The sequence below is a fragment of the Mastigoproctus giganteus genome, chromosome 12 (assembly GCF_048544385.1).
Source record: "Mastigoproctus giganteus isolate SK-2022 chromosome 12, ASM4854438v1, whole genome shotgun sequence".
In the NCBI taxonomy this organism is placed as follows: domain Eukaryota; kingdom Metazoa; phylum Arthropoda; class Arachnida; order Uropygi; family Thelyphonidae; genus Mastigoproctus; species Mastigoproctus giganteus.
In genome coordinates, this window is record NC_143586.1 from 20,977,502 (window position 1) to 21,000,184 (window position 22,683).

Consider the following 22,683-nt stretch of genomic DNA (forward strand, 5'->3'; position numbering starts at 1 on the left):
ATTCTAGTTATACTGAAATGAAAACAAAAAATACTGTATAATCAAATTTAAAAGTGTGTCCAAAGTTTGTCAGAGTCTGTATTAGCAGTGGAAAGTTGAAATATTTCTGGAAGCCACCATTAGTCCTTTTGAAATTTTCTTTCAAATCACTGATTTTAAATACAATATACTGCTCTGGCCCACCTTTCAGAATATCCCTGAGTGATTTTAAGAGGTACAATAGGATTTGAAAATGATATATATATATATAGGGGGGGGGAACCATCCCGGTGCTGCTGGCTGAGTCTACCATCCACACTTAATCTGTCCTTTTCTTATAGCATGATAAAGCAACTTATAGCATGATAAAAAAATAATATTTGGTAGTTTTTATCCTTTATGGGTTACAAGGAGCAGAGACTGTCTCAGATTGCTTGCAACAAGTAAAGATAAAAGATTGATTGAATGAAATCCCCTATGTATATCCACTTAGGCACAAACCAATGTAAAAAGAGGTCCAGATGTGGCATCTGGACCTCTGTTTATATCACAAATCAATTTTGGGGGCAACAATAGCTTGAAAGTAGCCCTAATTATATGCAATTAAAATAGTTAAATAAATCATCTAATAAGAATAAATTATGTAGGTATATATAGTTTGGCTTTAGGATGAGTAAAGCATAGGAGATAAACCAAGGGGAACCTTCTTTAGAAAAAAAGTAAGGGTTTTGGAAAATATTACGTAATTAATAGCTTCATTCTTCCCACTTTTTTTTTTTTTTCCTTCTGTAAAGGTGCCACCTTTCTTGGATTTTTGCATATACTTTACCATTAAGCAGCCCTCTTTACCCTCATTCTAAAACCATATACTAACATATTTCTTATGACTTTGTCTTTTAAAAAAAAAGTACAATCATTTCAGACAAAATTACAATTCTAGTGTATCCATGGCAAATATTTTGCCAAAACTGTATTTCAACAGTTTCATAATGGAACGGTTAAAAAAAAAAAAAAAAATCTTGAAAACCGGTTGGAAAATTTTACTGCAAATCGTTTTTTTTTTTTTTTCTTCCCCTTTTCCTCTGAATTTTACTGCTAACTAAAACCTATTTGCAAAAGGAATCATGTCCAAAGTTTGTTTAGTCTTTGAGTTATTCAAGTTCAAAATGTATTCGGGACGTACACAAGCAAATTATTATATAGCTAGCTTAACTTTTTTTCTGGAGTACGTATGTATATTTACTTTTCAATTGTTTCATATAATGCATCCTTTAATGTACAAATTGTCTTCAAATCTGCTGCTGTACTGCCATATCCTATTTGTGTTTTCAACTATTAGTGGACAGTTTTATTACATGGCATCAAGAAAATAGGTTTAAAAATCAAAAGGGTAGATTGTATACCTATTGGCTGTAGTGCTCAAAAAAGCCAAAATTCTCTTGAATTTAGATCCAGCAGTTAACACTGAATTAAGTAATAAATATATGGAGGATATATCAAAAAATATAATTTTTTTAAATTCTGCTTTCATTTTTGACAATCAAGTCAAAATAAAAAGAAATATTTAAAAGAATTTATTGTGCATTTAAAAATTACAAAAAATTCATCCTTACAGTAGTGAGAAACCTTACTGTGATTCCACACATTTGGCAAACTCATTCGTAAAAGAATTAATAATTGTAGATAACATCTGGGCTGCTTTCAAGGTTTAGCGCTAAAAATACTCAATTGCAATATTTTAGGTAACTCCTAATTTGACAATTGCAATATGCATTCTTGAACATCAATGCTACATCCTAAATGCCATATCCCTAAATGTCATATCTGATGCCTGCAGGCCTCAGATATGATGACTTGCGTTCTAGCTGCCCGAGTGTTTTTAAATTCCCCTAATTTTGAAAAACCAAAAAATTTTTATAACAAAAAATTCCTAATTTGTAATATACTGATACTAGAACTGTACATTAAATTTGTTTATTACCCTTGTATACAAGTACATATATTTTTTTTATATGTTTGCAGTTCTGGTTCTTTTCCTCTTTCTTTCTTTCCTTTCTTCAATAATAGAAACAGTATCTAAAATTTCTTCTGTTTCAGTCTTTTTCTCTTCTTCAGCTCCTTTGTAGAGCATTTCACTTCCTTGGGCACTTATCTGTAATTCAATCTCTGAAAAAAGTAAAATTTTTTATTGTTATATAAACCAACATAAAAGCAAGACAAAAATGAATGCATTTAGTTCAAATACATTTTTTTTTTTTTTTTTTTTTTTTTTTGTGTAACAGTGCCTGTGCTTGTTAAATGCTAAGGGAGTAAATCAAAGTTGTTTACCCATATGTATATCTTACTATAATTTAGGGAAGTAGCTATCACACTCATCTGTTGTATTACTTGCAAATAATAATCTCTGCATGTTCCCATAGACAGCTGTAATGCTGGGGAGGATTAACATGTTCAAACTTGTCTGGGCGCCTCCGTAGCCAGGTGGGAAGGAGCAGCAGTGCGTAGCACAAGCTTCTTGATTAGACCGGGGTTCGAGCCTGTCACCACCAGATACGGAAAGGTCAGGGAATGACCACCGCATATCCCGGAGTAATATGGCCTTAGTTGCTAATGCTCCTAAAAACCAAATAACAACACAAATCAACCTTGTCTGTCTATCTCTCAGTAATGGAAAGACAGTTATAGTGTGAGTGAGAAAACATATTTATCGGCATATCTATTGCAAATTGTTTCTTGTGTGTTTTGCATAGCATTGTATCATTAAAATATTTATATTTAAGCAGAAGCAAAGGATGTAGCAATTTCTGCTCTGTGTGTGGATGTTTTATAACAAAAACATAGAGGAAGAAAATTTACAGTATTACTAAAATTGTATTTTCTTTTGTTTTTGCTTGCAAAATTGGTGATCAAGACAAAACTTGGGCTCCACATATCTGAGGATTGGCTAATTGAGAACGTTAAAAAAGTATGCTTTTGCTGTTCCTATCGTGGTGAACTGTGCAACCACACCAACAATTTCCATTTCTACATGGACAAAAATATCAGGGATGTCCAGAAAAAGAAAGCAAGCAAGCATCTGCAATGGGATCTGTTCCACATAATGAATGCTTGCTGATACCAGATCCCTCAAAATTACTGCTTCCTACAGGAAGCAGTGATGAATGTAGCAAAGATTGTTGTGTTGCTGACTTTATGTCCAGTCCACTTCAACAGATTTGAACTACCAATGTGAAAATTATGATGTACCACATTTAATTAAGCAAGAAAAGCTGAATGACAGTTTGTGATTTAAACTTATTTAAAGAAAAGCAAAATTTCTAGGTTACAACAGTGGAAGCTACCTGAGGCAGAAACTAAAATTATAGTATATTGAAAATGCCACAAGTGTTTTCAAAATATTTTGTTATGGAAGATGTTGTGTGTTTTTGTAAAGATATTAGAGGTCTTCTGAATGAACTAGGCATTTAAGTTTAAAAGCAGTTTTGCTGCACAATGGAAATGCATTCTAATCACTTCCTCTACTAAGTACTCTGACTTTTCTTGGATTGCTAGTCTGGTCCATAGAAAGATTTTACAAACCACTGTTTTCTTTTTTTATGGTGCAGTTGTGCAACAGAAAGACATTATATTGTTTGTAAGTGGGAAAAGAGGGAGGAATTCTTATGAGGGAGAGGTAATACAAAATGTTTCCACTGGTTAAATCAAAAAGGTCTTCTTCCACCTTTGCACATAAAGCTTGGATTAATGAAAAACTTGTTAAGGCTCTGGATAAAGGACAATGTAGAATCTATCTAAGGGAAGTGTTTCCCACTTTATCAGATGCAAAATTGAAAGAACAAATTTTCATTTGGCCTCAAATATGATGTATTCGAAACAAAGCTACAAGATATTTAACTAGCTACTTTACAATCATTTAAAGAAGTTGTGCATGAGGATCTTAGAAGAAGGAAAAATTTTATCAGCATGGCCCACACTTGAAAGGAACCTATTTTATAAATATGAAATAGACTTGAACAAAGTTGGTACAAGGATCTTTACCAATATGTTGAGGAGACATGACTGGGTTAGGTAAAATACAGCTGATTTGGGGGGGGGGGAATTGTCAGTGGTAATATAAATATATGGGTGTCAGAGTAATGCTTGCCCACACACACCTTACAAGTTCTTGTGTGAGATCTCAGGAAAAAAAGCTTTGATGGTAATATTTTAAATGAACAAGAAGAAAAATTCCTGGAGAAAATACTGCTATAGGCAACCGCAAGATTCAGTAGTCACATTGAACATAAAAAAAAAGGCAGTTACTCATGTTTGTACACTAGTGCTAGGAGTGTAGGTAATGAATTTGAGGTACTAGTTAAGAAATGCAGACATAGGAATATCAGACACAGTGCCAGTGTGTATAGCAGGAACAGACTTGGGAGGAGAGATTCAAGACAAGCATATTCAGTAGATAACTATATTGAATCAGGTATGGTTTGACATAAGCATTGGGAAAATCAAGATGAGAGTAGGAGTGTGTTATAGACCAAATGACTGTGATGTGTATAATAAGCATCTTAACAGACCAATAGAATGGGCAAGAAAATCAAGTGTCTTATGGGAGACTAATTTTCCAGAGATTGACTGCTTCTTACATCAGTATATTAAAAAGAGTCATCCAACAATTCTAAAAAACAGATTTTTATTTTCCCGTGAAATTAAAAAGTTCACTGTCAACATATACATTTTTATATTAAAATACTTAAGAATGTTTACTAGTACAGTCCGCTTTCAAACATTTACTTACCTAGGATTTTTCTGTCAGACTAGACTAGTGCTTCTCAAACTATTTGTGCTGAAGGACCAGCTTCTTTTATTTCCGATCCATTGCAGACCAATACTTTTGTAAAATACAAATCGTCGCAGACCAGTAACAAACAGTTTGCCAACTGGCACCAGTCTGAGGACCACACTGAGTAGCACTGTGTTAGACAACTTTCCATGACTTAAAAAAAAAAAAAAAAAGATATTGCCAGCAGACTTTGCTTTCTTCAGATATGTTATGAAAGTTTGTTTATAACAATGGTACTGCTGTTTAGACTTGGCTGTCAAGAGCATTTCCAAAGTTTCATCAAAAAGAGAGACTCGGTATTAAGGACTGTTAAAATGCTAAGCATGACTGGATAATCTGTTGTTTCAAGCTTTGTGAACTTTTCAGTTCCCCAACCAGGAATCAATTCTTTTCATAATAGAATCAATTCTTTCATAATAGCATCTGGCAGGTTCTCCCGTTGAAATTGGGAGCATATACTGAAAAAAATATCTATTTCTTTATCTTCAATGATATTCAAAAGTAATGGAAACTTCGTGTCTTTTTTTTGTGAAATCAATTCATTTCAATTTGAATCAAAAATAGATCCTCCAAATATGATTAAATTAAAGTTAAATAATATTTGACTTAATGCTTCCAAAAGCTTTTGACTGCCATGAGGAAATGCACTTTGGTCTTAGAAATTTACAAGAGAAAATCATTTGGCCACCAAACTAAATCCACAAAAATCCATAAAAATCATACAGCTTCTGCTATGTTATGTATTAAATATGTGAATTTGTAACACTTCTTGGATTATATCAGCACACAAATCATCTTGATGGCACAACTTTGGTTGAATTTTACTTTGCATTTTTATTTTTTTTATTTTTTTATTTTTATTGTATGTATGGTAAAGCTTGGGAAAATTTTAAAACTTTACCATAAAGTTTGCCGTGAATTGTACTACAACATCCTTCAACGTGTTTGGCATTCATGAAGTATTGTTTCTATTTCTCATCAGCTTTATAACTGTGATTGACAATGAAGGTGGCCTTTACCTATTACTGTCAAGGGAGGAGAGGTTTTTTGTGCATGCCACATCCAAAACTTTTATTACTACATATGTAACCCCTCCTCAGTTTTATCTACATCATGAACAAAGCAAATAATCTTACAGGAAAAGCTAATCTACAACAAAATAAATAAGCCTCTCAAAAACTACCTAATAAATTTAAAAAATATACATGTTTTCCATTAAATAAATGAATTTTTTTTTGTACCCCAGGATGGCCCACATAGGGTCAGAGGACTTTACAAGATTTGTATTGTAGACCAAGCTGAGGTTTCTGCTATTACTAATGACATCACACAAATTTTCATTTACCTACCAGCAGTGTATTTTTGTTTAAAAAAAGATTCTGGAACCCTGCTTCCCACCAATGTAGAGAACTCCACCAACTTATAACTCTTACACTATCTTGAAGCTTTCCATCTGATCAACAGCTGCTAATTTGGATTCTGTCAGTGTTAACCCACTTGTGATACCTTGACTTACCTTACTTATCTTTGGATTCCATGGAAAAGCTCTGAGAAACTTCAGCAGTTGCTCTCAACATCACTAAGGCTTTTGATCATATCTGGAATAAAGGAACTGTTATTGGCAATTGGGTAACCAATTTTCTCTCTGAGTGCTCAATGAATATGATGGTAGATGGTTTTCTGTATTCTAACTTCTCATATAACACTAGAGCTCCCAAGGTACTTCACCTACTCTTTTCCTGTATATTAATATACAGGAAAAGAGTAGGTGAATTTGTAGTGTATAATTATGAGAGCTTCCTTGGACTCAGGGGAGGTACCCATAGACTGGAAATGTGCAAATGTGACCCCAATTCACAAAGGAGGATCAAAGGCTGACATAAGTAATTATAGACCTGTGAGCTTAACTTCTGTTCCAGGAAAATTAATGGAGGCACTGGTTAAAGAAGCACTGCAGGATCATTTAGACAAGACTTCAGTTATAGCTCAGACACAGCATGGTTTTGTTAAGGGGAAGTCTTGCCTGACCAACTTGATTGGATACTATGATGCAGTCACAAAAGAACTGGATGCAGGGAATAACTTTGATATTATATACTTGGATCTTAGAAAGGCTTTTGATACTGTTGCACATGGAAGACTGCTACACAAATTGGAGCAGTGTGACATTGGAGGCAAATTGCTGCTATGGATAAAGGGGTGGTTGAGGGGGAGAAGACAGAGAGTGGTAATCAATGGACACTGCTCATCGTGGACTAATGTTATTAGTGGAGTCCCTCAGGGCTCAGTGTTGGGTCCATTATTGTTTTCTGTATTTATAAATGATATTGATGATGGTATATCAGGCTTAATGTCCAAGTTTGCAGATGATACAAAGGTTGGCAGGGTTGTCAAGGACACTACTGACACTATGCTGCTGCAACAGGATCTGGAAAGGTTGAGCAGATGGGCTGAGAGGTGGCAAATGAAGTTTAACATTGACAAATGTAAAGTACTACACATGGGAAAAAGCAACCCCAGAGCAACATATCAACTCTGTGGTACTACACTGACAGTGGTAGAGAATGAAAGGGACTTGGGGGTGATTGTGCAGGCAGATATGAAGTTCTCTGAGCAGTGCAGACGGGCTGCAAGAGTAGCTCATGGAGTATTGTCAATGATATACAGGAATTTTTCCAGCAGGGATAAGGAGGTGATTATTCCATTGTATAAGGCAATGGTCAGGCCACACCTAGAGTACTGTATACAGGTCTGGAGGCCTCATTTCAAGAAGGATGTAGAGCTGCTGGAACGAGTACAGAGAAGGGCAACAAGATTAGTGAATGGAACAAAGGGGTGCTCTTACGAAGAAAGGCTTAAGTTTTGCAAATTACAGTGTCTGGAGACTAGGCACCAGCGAGGTGATCTGATAGAGGTGTATAAAGCCTTGAATGGTTTAAGCATGCTCAATGCTGATGGGATTCTTCCTCTAGCTCAGAAAAATCACCTGAGAGGGCATAAATTCAAATTGAGGAAAGACAGATGTAGGATAGACGTGCGGAAATTTGCCTTTAGCCAGCGGGTGGTTGGTTGGTGGAACAGACTGCCATCCCTTGTGGTGGAGGTGGATAGCCTAAATAAGTTTAAGGCTCAGCTGGACAGGTATTTTGAACGAACAGAGGGGTGAAGTGGAAGTGGGTTTTTTTTTTTTTTTTTTTTGGCTGATGCTGCATAAGCTTGCTTTCTTGCATCAAATGCCTCTACTAATGCTAATGCTATTAATATACAGGAAAAGAGTAGGTGAATTTGTAGTGTACTGCCATCACCCGTCTATAGATTCCCTATCTGAATCCTGTCCATAGACAGGATTCAGATAGGGAATCTATAGACGGGTGATGGCAGTACACTACAAATTCACTTAATTTGACAGCTGCAACTTCTCAAATATCCACCATCAATTCCTTAAATGTTATATCATTACTGGAGATAACCCTGCCTTCTAATCTTCCTTGCCATAACCATATTGCAAATTTTTCTTCTTCTGCATTAAAAAAAAAAATTTAGGTTTTCTTTCATTCATGGTGTTACTTTTCTTCTAAACAGCTACTGAGTGTACAAATCACAGATCCTCCCTACCAGAGGATACTATTCCCACATCTAGAATGATGTTCCCAAAACTTCTTTTAAACATCTGCACTATCCAAAGAGGGTAGCTCAGGTTAATTAATGATCCTTCACTCCAATCCACTCCCTATCACACAGATATTATCTGTGTGATAGGGAGTGGATTGGAGCAAGTTTGTGTGATAGGAAGTGGATTGGAGTAAATTTTCAGCACATCTCTGGAAAGTTTTCCATGGCATTTTTCCTTTATGGTTATTATGGTTATATTATGGTTTTTTCCCTTAGGTTGTATAGTAAGGCTGCATATGACTTCCCAGTGACTGATTGTGTTCCAAGTAGTGAATGTAAAAATTTCTCTGAGCATTCCAAAAAATGGTGGTTATAATCTTGCCAGCTGAAGGTTGTCCAAATTTTTTTTGGTGGGTAGAACCCTTGTGCTTCCACTGCATTGATTCTCAATTGGTCTCAGGATCCCAGTGATGAACCCATGTTTCATCACCCGTAACAATTCTGGATATGAAAGTTTCAGGATCCCTTCCATAAGCTCTAAATTCCACAACACTGCACTCTGAATTGTTTCTACAGAGGGGTCAGAAATCTGGCCCCTTGCACTGACCTTAGTCATCCCCAAATGTTTGTGGAGGATGGTTATAACTGTTCCCTCAGATATGTCACATTCCCTAGAAATTTGGGACACCTTTAGATGTTTGTCATTCAGCATAAGGGTTTCCACAGCTTGGCACATTTCTGGAGTGGTTGCTGTCACAGGTCTTCCTGGATGTGGATCATCTTCGATGGACTCCCTACCTTACTTGAATTGTTTTGACCAGAATTTCACCTGGTACTCAGAAGGTACATTGTTGCCATACACAGCCGCCATCCTTTCACGAATGGTCTTTGGTCCATTTCCTTCTTTGGTGAGAAACTTGACTGAATGATGCTCCGATTTCAGCAAATCCATAATTTGTTACAGGTGTCTTCCTTCTTTCTGTAACAGAAGCACAACCTAAACACATAGTAGGATAAAAATTAGTGTGATTCAAGTTGGGATATGTAGGAACATGATAAATCATGAATCACTGAAATATAACTATGGGATGTACCTTAGCTAGATAATTTATTGAACACTTCTCATAACGTATAAAAGAAAGGAAGATCATATGGTATAGTTGTCTTCTGTGCGGAGTGAAGCCATTATAGTTTTCTGTCCCATTCTTTCATCATCTCAAAGGTTTAATGGTAACTAGTATAACCATATGGTGTACTGCTGAAATGAGAGGATGTTTTGAGTTTGCATTAAGGCAGCTAAAATATGAAGCATCAGTATGTCCTGTGTGTATGTAAATTGCACATATAAATTATGTTGTTACCCGTTATGCTGATGAAAAAGCCATTTTCTCTTCACTGTACTCAATTGTGACTGTAGATTTACCCCCCCCCCACCACCTCCACTGTAACATGGCTTCACTACTTACTAAGGAACCTTAGGGGTGATGAAGCAAAGGGGGATTGAAAACTATAATGCCTTGAAGGGGAATTTTCCTGTTCAGATGGAAGCCACACCACATAATAGAAACACTGAAATACAACCCATATTCTTCCTGTTACATAAGTACTTCTGTAATTAACAAACAGGTAAGAAAGATTTAATACAGCTACTACTAACAATAATTAGTCATTTATATATCCAAGTTTTCATTGTGATTTCCAAACTGTGTGCTTTTCTATAGATGGTGGAAAAATAACTTTTGTCAGTAATTTTTGGTACATTTACAGTACACTATTCATAACAGCAATGAGATTGGTTGGCATGTTAACCCGTTATAGACTATTGACATTTTTGCCAGCAGGAATTTTTAACATAGTGTTTAGGTTCAAGCAGTACCGGTGGTTTACGACAACTCCACGATCAGTTCTCTTGTGTTGAATATAGTGTCCTGTAAGGGCCAGATAGTCCGAATGATATGTGGTTTATGTTATTCATCTGGCCTCTTAGCTTAGGGGCCTGTGGAGCACCACCACAACCTCTAGTTACCATACCAGGTGTGGATAGTTAGGCCAGGTAGTAGGGATTAGATGCTCTGGTGGAGAGCACCCTGGGAGGAAAGGCCTGAAAAAAAAAATAAAAAGGTTTTATGGAAGGGAGCATGGGGGGTGATAGTTTTAGTTTGGATAATATGTGAAAACAAAAAAGGTGGATGATAGGGAGGCTTCCACTTGGAGCTAGAATAATGGGGACAGAAGGGGCATCCCTGCAGAGGCAACTCAACCCTCCACAGGACTCTACTGTTAAAAATAGTGAAAAATATTTACGCCCACCAGGCAAAAGTTTCGTTTCAGTAGGGATGCAGGGAAAGAAGATGTGCAACACGCTGGGAATAAAGTGGGTGACCAGGACCCATAGGGCCAAGGTCACCCACTTTATTCCCAGGATGGGTCCTGGTCACAATCCTGGTAGTTGGGTCAGAAAATCTGAAAATTCCACATTTGTCAGCTGAAATTCTAAACACTCAACACTTTGGTCACGTTGGTGTTTTAACTGCCCATCTTGTTCTGTCAGCTGATTATACCTGTTGGTATTGGCATTTTGATCTATCAGCTATTTTATATTTGGATCTGTCAGCTTGAGCTTTGGCAATTTAGTCCCATTCAAAAGTTATGAAAAACAGTTGACTTTTAATATATATACAAATTAGCCTGTGAACATGCACTTGTACAGACATACACATAGCACCGATACAGTGCGAGTTGCTGGTGTGCCTAAAACCCTACAATAATTATTTTGATAGGCTGTGTGAAGGACATACATAAGTGAGAGTAATTATAAATTATAAAGAGTTCAGAATTACTTAAATACATTTATATGAGTTGTTTGTATTTTTTCACAATGTTTAGAATTTAAAAACTTTTGCCACACCATATATTAAGTATATGTCATATGAATATTAAAGGGGAAAAAAAAAAAACCTCACCTTGTGACATATATATTGGAAGAGCAACAGATCTTGCAAGTTTAAGATGCAACCCTAGAATATTTGTCCATTTACCTGGGATTCTATTTCCAAGACATTTGGCAGCAGCCAAAACATTATCTATAATTTGTTCATTTGTGAGGGAAAGATTGCCTACTGGAGCAGTACTGCAGAAGAATAATGATATTAATCATATATATAAACTAATAACATATATCATCCACTAACATATCAATTCACAGTAATATGTACAATGACTTGTTTATTTAAATATACAGCTAAACAAACAATAGTTCTTTAGAAGCCAATCTCCCTGTAATTCCATAATAATAATAACAAAGTAACTAATCTCACTATATAAACTACAGTTGAATATCAAAGCAACCAGCAAAATGCTATTCAACTGTAGTTTAAATAGTGAGATTATATAATAATAAGCTTCTTAGCCATCATGTGTAATGCCTGTATGAGTAATGGTTACTTTTCAGACTGAGCTAACACTAGAAATTAAGTCTCCCAAAAATTGATTTTGCCCCACTGTTTCTGATTTTCTTAAATGAGAGAGAGAGAGAGAGAGAGAGAGAGAGAGAGAGAGAGAGAGAGAGAGGCTGATGAAGGGATAGAGGGCATGATGTCAAAATTTACAGAAGCTGTAAAAATTGAAAGAGAGGTTAATGACAAGAACTAAGAAATGCTCCTTCTGGATGACTTAGATAGGCTCCAAGCATGGTCAGAAAGGTAGAAGCTATGTTTTAATGTAACAAAATGCAAGGTCATATAATTGAGGAATAGCAATCCCAAAATAACATACTGCAGAGACAGGAGGTCATAATTCTAATGTATAAGACAATTGTAAGACCACACATGGAATAATGTGTCCAAGTATCGGACTGCTCCTTAAAAAAAAAAACACCACTTCTTGAAAGGTTCTACACCAAAGAAAGGGGAACCCAACTTGTTAGATCTGAAAAATGCCATCCATATGAGGAAAGGTTTCAAATATGTAGCCTACAGAGGTTGGCAACGAGGCCCCCTTAGAGGGAACCTGACTGAGGTCTATAAGGCTTTGAGAGGAGATAGTAAAACAAATGAAGGCAAACTTTTCACTGTTATAAATGATTACAGAACTAGGGATCATAAATTCAAATTATGGGGAAAGAAGTTTAGATTTTTAGTTAATAAAAAATACTTAACCTTACTTTAAAGTAATTTAAATTATTTGATTTTACACTACAGCTGCAGAATAAGCATATACCTTGCCCTACCATTAATATTCAGACACCTCTGTTGATAGTTAGCCACATCCTACCCAAACAGCACGTGTCAGACATGACTATAAATATGTTCAAAGGTCTTTGAGGAGACAGCAAGGTTTCATGGTTGACAGAGTTAACAGACTTCCAGTGTGGAATGATAATAGGGTGCCACATAAGCAATCAGTCTGTGACATTATGACAGAACTGAAGATTCCCTAAGTTGGCAAAGTGATCTGCAAGTAGAAACAGGCTGATGCTGACACCATCACGAAATGACCCAGAAAACTGTCGCAGCCAACAGAACATGAGAGGAGAGCTCTGCAAACAGTTATCTGCTGGGAATGCAGGTCAATATTGTTGCAGCACACACAGCCCCTCAGTGAGATTATTGAGACACACATCAACACTAGCACAGTGTGTAAGATGCTGCATGACATAGGTTACCATAGTTGTGCAGCCATCCACAAGTCACTCATCACCCCCAACTAATGCCAAACACCATCTAGCTTGGTGTAAGACTGCAGTTCATGGACTAAAGCCAATGAAAAGCTGTGCTTTGGAGTTATGAGACATAGTATATGGTCTACCAGTCCAACTGTGCCTGGGTGTGGCAGATGCCTGAAGAAAGATCTTGCTGGATTATACTGTCCCGAAAATAAGCTTGGCAGAGCCAGATTGATGCTGAGACTTTTTTATGTTTTAGCCTGGGACCATTGGTTGTTTTGAACAAAACCATGAATGCTGAAGTCTATCTGGAAGTATCAGACAATAATGCATTACCTATGTGGCAGCATGTCAGGGAAGGCCCTACCTATGTTAGCAGGACAGCACTCCATGTCATACTCCTAACATTCTAGTTTGAGGACATGAACAATGAAAAGGTGGGCTGGGCAGCAAAGAGCCCTGACCTCAATCCTATAGAGAACCTCTGCGATTAACTGGATCATCAAGTGCATGTGAGGAGAGATCCAAAAACAGAGCTGAATTGGTCAATGCTTTGAAGGCCAAATGGCAGAAAATGCCCATACCTGTATCAGTAGAACAGTGCTCCATATTATACTGCTCACATTGTGATGTTCTGATTTGAGGACATGAGCACTGAAAATTTGGACTAGCCAGCCCAGAGCCCTGACCACGATCCTATAGGGAACTTCTTGGATGAATTGGTTAATCAGGCATGTGTGAGGAAAGGCTGCCTAAAAAAAAAAAGTTGAACTGGTCACTGATTTGAAGGCCAAATGGCAGAAAATATCAGAGATTTACAAAAAAACTGGTGGAGAATGTTCCATTGACTAGAGTTATCATAAAGGTAGAGGTTTTAACTCATTTATTAGTTTTCCTGTAAGTAAAGATTATTAGTGTCAGGATATTAATGGTAGGGCAGTGTGTTTCATACTGTTTACACCACATCAGTGCAGTCAAGGGCTCAGTTAATGTTTGTTATAACCTCAAGCTTTACCATTTTTCAACATAGAATGAAATTATCACATGCCAATATTTTTCTTTCTGAAACTCACCAAGTAGTTCCTCGTGCAGTAAAAAAAAAAACTGTCTTTGATAAAGCTCTTTCAATTTCACATTTCAAATCTTTGGCTTGTAAATTTATTTGCTGGGGAAACCTGAAAAACACATAATCACATTAATACAGAAAAAAAAAAATTTAATTTTAAAAGACTTCAAATTGCAATGAAAGAACCAAAAACTTCTAAACTCTTTTCAAAATTATTTTGCTTAACTACCATTTGTTTCAACCACCACTCATCTCAGTTAATTCCTTTCATTTTAAAGGTAGGCATGTGTTTGCACTTATATTTTTCTTGTTGGAAAGTGTAATCTATAATGTCTTTCTGACTCATTTCAGTCTCTTTATCCCATTACAATAATGCCACACAAATGAAATTATATGTCACAGTGTTCTTTTTCTTTCTTTTTTTTTTTTTTTTTTAGTTGTTGGCACATCAGCTTCTGTGGCCATAATGCACCTCCCAAAGTTTTTGCGTTTTACTCCGATCCAAACCCGAGATGGGATTCAAACCCACGACCTTTGGGTTGTCAGGCAGGCACTTTACCCACCTGGCTGGCTAGCCCGGTTGGCTCAGTGTTCCTTTCCTTTTAGGTTTTTTGGACTAAAATATTCTGATCCCAACACTTGATTTAACTATATCACTGAAATTTTTCTTGCAGGAATAAAAACCATTATACTTTATTTTACTTTGAACTCATATTACTTATTAAACTTTTGTTTCCAGGCACTAAGTAAATTCAATATAAGGATAACGTATACAACAGCTACCTTTTATGCCTATACAAAAGTTCACAACAATTCAAATAATGAATGAATCCAAATCCAAATAATAAATCCAAATTGGTCCTAGTCCAAATCCAAAAATTATTCTGAAAAGTTTATAAACAGAAAGCTTTCTGATTCTTTGCTAGAGTTATTGATAATAATTTTTACTTGTTTTTAAGTTAGCACAAACAAAATGGGCCTCTCTTGAATCTAGGTGATTCTAATGCAAAGTTACTTAAGGATTAAGCTGGCCTGCTAGCATCGTATTTTTCTTTCTGTCTCTTCTATTAATGATTTCTGTTGTTTTTGAAATGCTGAACCAGAGAATTAAATACTATTCTGTGTCACTTGTTTATATTCTCACATCAAGCAAATTTACTTATGTATTTTGTGTTTTGCAAATATGCAAGTGTCTATTAGCTTCAGCATATTTGTCCACCATGTGTAAAAACTCTACTCCCAATATATAGATTTTCATGGAATATTATATCTGGCTCTTTTAGAAAGATTTGTTGAAATCTGGGATTCCCTAGGAATCACAGATTGCAGCTCATCCAGAATGTCCAGTGGCAAAATACCTGGAACAGCACTTACTTGAGAGTAGTGACTGATTCATTAATAAATCAGGGTATCAACTCATTGATACCCTGATTTATTATTATTATTAGCCATATGGTACAAGGAAGCCTGAGGCTTATGCTACACCAGCCAAAAAAAATTTTCTGAACCACCCCGAGAGAGAGAGGTAGAAGGGAATCCTTCTACCAAGAAAGAGAAGAATGATGATATCCAGCTCAGGACCCTGGGTGTGCCAAGCCCATACTCACCAGATGTGAGCCCCTGGGATTAATAATGCATTTCAGAGGAAAAACACATCTGGTATTGCTGGGGCTCATCAGCATACTAAAGTCATTGCACCTGCATAAGCCATCTATAATAGTGACAAAACTATTCCTGTAAATTTACAATACTTTACATCTGATGTGTCATGTTCCAATAAAGCTGCAATATGTTCACTTTGGAGCTACTTTGAATGCCTTTGACACACACACACACACACACACACACACACACACACACACACACACACACACACACACACACACACACACACACACACACACACACACACACACACACACACACACACACAGAGAGAGAGAGAGAGAGAGAGAGATTGGAACTCAGCTTCAACTACATTAAGAGGTATATATATGTCACATATTTACACAAACACAATTTGAACGTTCTGTGACCTTTTTACCAGTGTATTTAAACATAGCCATTTTCAATATCAAAAAGAACATGAGAATATAATTTTTTTTCTTCAAAAAGTTGTCTATAATGTGTGGGGTTAGTGATAAGCACCTTCTTTACCTGCTTGATCAACAGTCATCAACTATTTACGAAATTCAATGATCAAATGGTTTTTGAAAGGTACTAAAATACTGAACTTCACAGGATTGGTTTAGAATTTTTTGTTTTTCTCGTAAAGAGTTTTAAATTATTAGAGATAGCCAATATTACTAACACTCCAGCTGATAGATCAAATGCTGATCACTATCCTATTCTGTAGCGGAAGATGAGAGGGAGTATAGATAACCTCATTAACTTTGGTACTATTAAAACGACTCTCTCGTCATACATTTTCTTACCACCATACTTCTCTTCACACTGAGGAATATTTTGTACAATATTAAAACCAAAACATTTTAAATTGTTCTTTATGTTCTTGCCAGAATGGTTTTGCTTTACCTAGCATAGTGTTGAATACGTAATTAAAACCTCAGTCCTATTTTATTTCTTGAAAAAATGAAACTTTCTATTTTAATTTTTTGAATATATAAACCTAGACAAGATCAGATAGACTTCTCCATTGGAGCAGTCCTTTTTTTATTCAGAGTACTGCAATACCAAACAATGAGATTGATGCACTAAGTAGCAAACCTAGTTTACTAGTGGCATTCACATTTGAGTCAATGAATATAATGACTCAAGTCACCGGGCACAGCTTTGCCACCTAAACTCTCTTTTCACCAATATTGACAGATAATATATCAGTGCTCCATGACAACAACGGGAGCCTTCGTAGCCAGGTGGGCAGGAGCAGCAGTGCATAGCACACGCTTCTTGATTAGACCGGGATTCGAGCCTGTAACCACCAAATACGGAGGATGCGGAAAGGTCAGGGAATGACCACCGCATATTCCTGGAGCAACATGACCTTAGTTGCTATTGCTCCTAAAAACCAAATAACAACAACAATGACAACAACAACAAAATGATATACATCATCCAAAACTTAAAAATTTATGGACAAATCCAACTTGAATTGGCAGCAATTTGATTCTAACATGGCATATCTTGTTCAAATAGAAAATCTTTGATCCAATATTTGAAGTAGAACTTCAACAATTTAAATTTAAATTGTTGAAGTTCTTATTTAAATTAGGCCCTTTTGTAAATGCATGAGAAAATCCACTATACTGTGAAAAGAAAAAAAATCCTTTATTGCTTTGTCAGCATGCTGACAAAGCAATCATGTTTCTTGATTCAAATGTAAAGCTATTCAAATGTAATGTTATGATAATGTAATGTAATGATTCAAATGATAATAATGTAATGTTATTCAAATAACATTAAAAAAAAATGCATTCAGCATACAGAACATGCAAGGGTGTGTGTGTGTGTGTGTGTGTGTGTGTGTGTGTGTGTGTGGGAGAGCAGAAGTTATAATATAAAGCCATAACTTTTATCTTCATAATCAATAACAACAGTGCATAACTTCTTTAATACTTTTAATATTATAATAAAAGTATTTGAGAAGACATTTTCAAATGCTTTATTTTCTTAAACTGTTATTCCCTCTCCCCTACAGGAGTAAAAACAAAGGCTGGATCCCATCTCTGAATATCTAACTGCATTCCCAAAGGCACAACAAACAGTATGTTTAGTGAACATTCTGTTTGTTGTCTACAGTCCATAGCTGAGAGAAATATACACATAGCAGTTAGTGGCAGTAATGGAGAAATCAACCAAATCAGATTACTAATTATCATTATACACATTGTTATCCTAAACAACTCAACAATTATTTGATAGTTCTCACTCAACTTGGAGAAAATACACTAAAAAATGCTGCTTTAATCACCTTTCAATTGACTGTTTCAGAAACAACCTAATAGTTCTATTATTTTCATTCAATTAGGCTCACTATTAGCCATGCATAATTTCAGTAATGTTCCTATTATTTAACTAATACCTAAACAGGCACAAGTTTCTTTGTATTCACTACACAGAATCATTCATTTACAAAAAAATTTTTACTCTTGGGCATTGAATCTCTTGGACATTCAGTGACTCAGATCAGTGGTTCAGTTAAATTCTAACTTAATGGCCATTGCTACTATGGATGATTACTTACTGTATTTCGAACTGACTCAATTTTCTGAGCTCTTATTCAGTTCAGATGAGTAATAACATAAAAGTGACTGACTGAAATAACTTTTCCATCCATAATGACTCAAATAAGCTGGATCAACCAAAAGACCATTTGCCCATCAATAGTGCATAATGAGGCTATATCCTACTTGCACAATGTTTCATAGCTCTTATAGCATGAGGCTCTTGTCCTGGCCATGAATACTGACACCAATATCAAATTCAATGAAATGGTAAAACCATTGTCTTAATCATTTAATTAAAAACTAAATCAACCATCATAATTAAAATGAAATAAGATAACAAGCAAACTAACAGCAAATCATCCTAGCCACAGTACTTACTTTCTTTTTTTGAAAAAAGATTTTCCAAGTACTCTAGGCAAACAACCAGCAATTTTACTCTCGGTAAGAAAAATATCATAATTATTGCATAAGGCTCTTTTAGCTTCAAATGGCTTGTAATCTGTTCTTAATTGCCTCAAAGGTACCACCTAAAATTAGAGAAAATGATTTATACTTTTTTGCATGGTAAAGATATAGGTATAAAACTAAACAGCCATAAGAAATTTATTATTATAGTAACTTAAGCATCAATAACAAACTTCTCATAGAAATAACAGTACATGGTCTGTTTTCAGATTCGGCAGCTTTTGCCAATAATCTTAGTACCTTCTGATTCTTCCAAATTAATTAATTTGTGAGAATCGGGATTTTGACTGTATCTATTAAACAGTACACTGGGCTGAAATTATCACAATATACTGGAAAGCACAAAGCTTGCTGAGACTATCTTGTCTCTTTGCAACTCTTTGACGTAGCCGAGTGGTCATCAGCATGAGCGCAGTAGCACATGCTCTTTGAGCAGACCGGGGTTAAAGCCTGTGACTGCTAAATATGATTACCATTTGTATTGATTGATTTATTGTAAACTCCACTGACCTGGTGTTCGTGCCAGAGTATGGACAAATTCAGAGGGTAAAAAATTTATAAAATGATTAATCCAATAAAATAAAATAAAAAAATACATAAAGTAGGATTTTGTCTACCAGAGTTGCATATTCCGTGGAAACAAGGAGGCTCCAAGGCCTTTGTGAATGAAGGAAACTAAATATCAGACTTGCCAAATTTTAGGAAACAGAAATCAAGCATCAAAATGACAGAGAGAGAGAGAGAGAGAGAGAGAGAGAGAGAGAGAGAGAGAGAGAGAGAGAGAGAGAGAGAGAGAGAGAGAGGGGGGGGGGGTCTGGGACCTCCTGAAAAAAGTGGGATGACATCCTGCTGTACTTCAAGCACTTGGAGTAATACGATGGACCAAATTCATATATCAAAACAAATACTGCTTCATTTTTCCTTTTCTCTGTAATCCAAACAAGGAAAAGAAGAATAGAAATCTCACAGATCATCGTATTTTGCATTCTTTTAATGCCAAGAAATGTGACATTGTGAACTGAGGTGTCTAGATGACCACTCACCTTGCCTGTGTACTTGGAAGGGTTATTCGTAAGAAAAAGTGTTAAAAGAGAATTACCAATGTTTGGTCTGGTGGATTTTCTAGCAGCCAGCATGCAAACACTGTTTTAGAGCTGTATCCTTGAAATGTATGAAAGATTGGATCTTGCCATCATGCCAATCATAACCCCCCAAAAGACATCAATCATACCACATGATGGAAAAGATGGAGATTGCCGGAGCTTTTCTGTGGAGACTAAATGTGGGTTTCACCACTTCAAGTCTCCAATAAACAAAGTGGTGGCATTGCACCAGTTGATGGGAGTCATCTACCACTTAGTATTGCTTGGTAATACAGAGGGGCAGCATTCTTCTGTGTGGTGTGGATGCTACACCTTGACCTCTGTTCACACCTGGGTGGTCACCTCCAGTATACTAGGCACCATATTTCAGGATCTGCACATGGGGTTATACTCAAGGTTACCAACAGTCCCACTCTGCTTGCACCTTCACAGGTGCAAGCAGAGGATGTGGTTGTCACAGAACAACCAGACTTTGCTGAAATACAGTCCACTTGTCAATCTCAAGTGTCACCAAAATATCAGTTCCATCAGCACTTTAGACTCTTTAAGTAGCAAGCTCAATTTGTCAAGAGTTCTGTTCTCTGATGTGTCCCATTTTAGCCTACAAAGATTCTAGACATTATTTCATCTGGAGACAACGAAGAATGCGGTACTATCCCTCCAACATCAGAGAAAGGAGCACTTACGATGGAGGCTGTGTTCTCGTGTGGGGCAGAATAATGATCAACTGCCGAATCACTCCATATTTTTGATAAAGTACCAAAACTGTGCAGAGGTACCAAGAGCAGATCCTCGAACCCTGTGTGTGACTTTTTAGGGGTGAGGTTGGTCCAGATTTTCTTTCCATGTATGACAATGCCACTACACATAGAGCTCAAGTGGTGGAGAAATATCTTGAAACTAAAAATATCCAACGACTACCTTGGCCAGCGTGATCACCAGACTTAAACCTGATCGCACATGTGGGATGGCCTTGTGCATAGCATTGCACACTGACAGCCAACTCCTCAGTCACTTGGTCAGCTTATGTCTGCACTGGTGGAAGAATGGGATTTGTTGCTGCAGAACCTTATAGACACCCTTATATCAAGCTAGTTCACTGCTGTCAGATCTGTTTAGCGATTGGAGGGGTTCATACACCACACTGAAGCCATGTGACCATATTTTTGAGCATCTTGTATTGACTTCTATAATGTGACCTTTTTTGGTAATTCATATACAACCCCTATAACAATCCCCTACACCTGTCCAAAGTTTCTCACTGTCTCCTCATTTCATCATTATTTTATGATACGCCACCATACCAAATTTTGTCCCGCTTCATCACTGTGTTTTCTACGTGTTCTGTTACTTTTTTGAGCAGTGTATCACTATTACTAAATTTCTACCAGCCCAGAACTCAGTAGTGTTCCTATCCTACATAATTTATATTCAATTGGAAATGATCTTCAACATTCATATTAGGTAAGTTTCAGTTTGTCTACTATTACAGTAATTTCTTTTTGTAGAACCCTCCAAGCCTCATTTTAAGCCCAGGGTTCTGTGGAACATAGCTTAGGAAACACTATCACAGAGAAATCTTTTAATGTTTATATAAGAATAGCACAAGTGGAGTGAATCAGGAAATAACTACAAGGAATTGAGGAGTGTCTGACTTGAGTATTGAAATAGCAACCCTTGTATTCCCTTTTCTTTTTTTAATGAAATAAAAACTCAATATAAAGAACGTTCAACGACTCTATACTCTACACAGGAGGGATTCAGCAGGATTCATATTAGATAAAAAAAATTTAATTAATGGGATGAAAGCCATAAGAATTATGAATATGAAAGTTTTATTCCTAAATTAAGTCTCCATTAAAAGAAATTCACTTTAATAAAATTAACATACAAAAAAGTGTTAATTTTAAAATTATTAAAATATTCATTATTAATATATTCAAAAAAGGAAGTAGAAACAGCTTTGCATGTATCAGTATTCATTAAAAATATCACTCATGAGAGATTACTGTATAAGCTGACATGTTGGAATTACTGGAAAGATTCTAATGCAGATTGCTGTGGCTGCACAGCAGAAGGCTGAGGGCTATTCTTTAGATTGGTGTAAAGTTAGCAATGGGTTTCACCAAGGATTGGTTCTTGGACCACTGTTGTTTCTGATATTCATAAATGACATCAATGAAGGGAAGGCATGATGTCAAAATTTGCAGACAACTTAAAGATTGGAGAGTCCTTAATGATCAGTGCTCCTTTAGGATGACTTTAACAGGCTTCAAGAATGGCAGGAAAAGTGACAACTAAGTTTTAATGCAGCAAAATGCAAGGTCTTACACTTGGGGAATAGCAAACCCAAAATAAATTATACACTTGACAGAGTTGAATTAAAAACAATAGGGAAAGAAAGGGATCTGGGAGTTACGACATAAGCAGATATGAAGTTTTCTGAGCAGTGTAAACAGGTGGCCAAGAAAGCCCATGGTGTCCTATTGATGATTCATAAAACATTATCCTGTAGAGATAGGGAAATCATAATCCTACTGTATAAGGCAATTGTAAGACCACATTTGGAATACTGTCTCTGAGTATGGAGACCTCAACTGAAAAAAGACTGAGTTTCTTGAAAGGGACCAAAGATGGACAACTCGCAGTATGAGATAAAACTCCGATTATGTGGGCTACAGTGCTTGGCAACTAGACACCTCAGAGGTGATCTGATTGAGGTTTATAAAGCTCTGAGAGGAGTTAGTAAAATGAATAAAGGCAGAATTTTCACTGTT

At 36.3% G+C, this 22,683-nt stretch overlaps 1 protein-coding gene across 1 annotated transcript in view; it reads right to left on the reverse strand.

The window, feature by feature from the left end:
- Positions 1-1,937: 1,937 nt before the first annotated feature.
- Positions 1,938-22,683, reverse strand: part of LOC150076768 (ribosomal L1 domain-containing protein 1) — a 37,209-nt gene continuing 16,463 nt past the window's right edge. Inside the window, exons 4-7 of the mRNA XM_090386361.1 lie at positions 18,717-18,865; positions 14,159-14,260; positions 11,386-11,552; positions 1,938-2,145 (exon numbers count right to left, since the gene is read on the reverse strand). Of these exons, the coding sequence (XP_090242487.1) occupies positions 1,988-2,145; positions 11,386-11,552; positions 14,159-14,260; positions 18,717-18,865 (576 nt within the window). The 3' untranslated portion in view covers positions 1,938-1,987. The remainder of the gene's footprint in view (positions 2,146-11,385; positions 11,553-14,158; positions 14,261-18,716; positions 18,866-22,683) is intronic.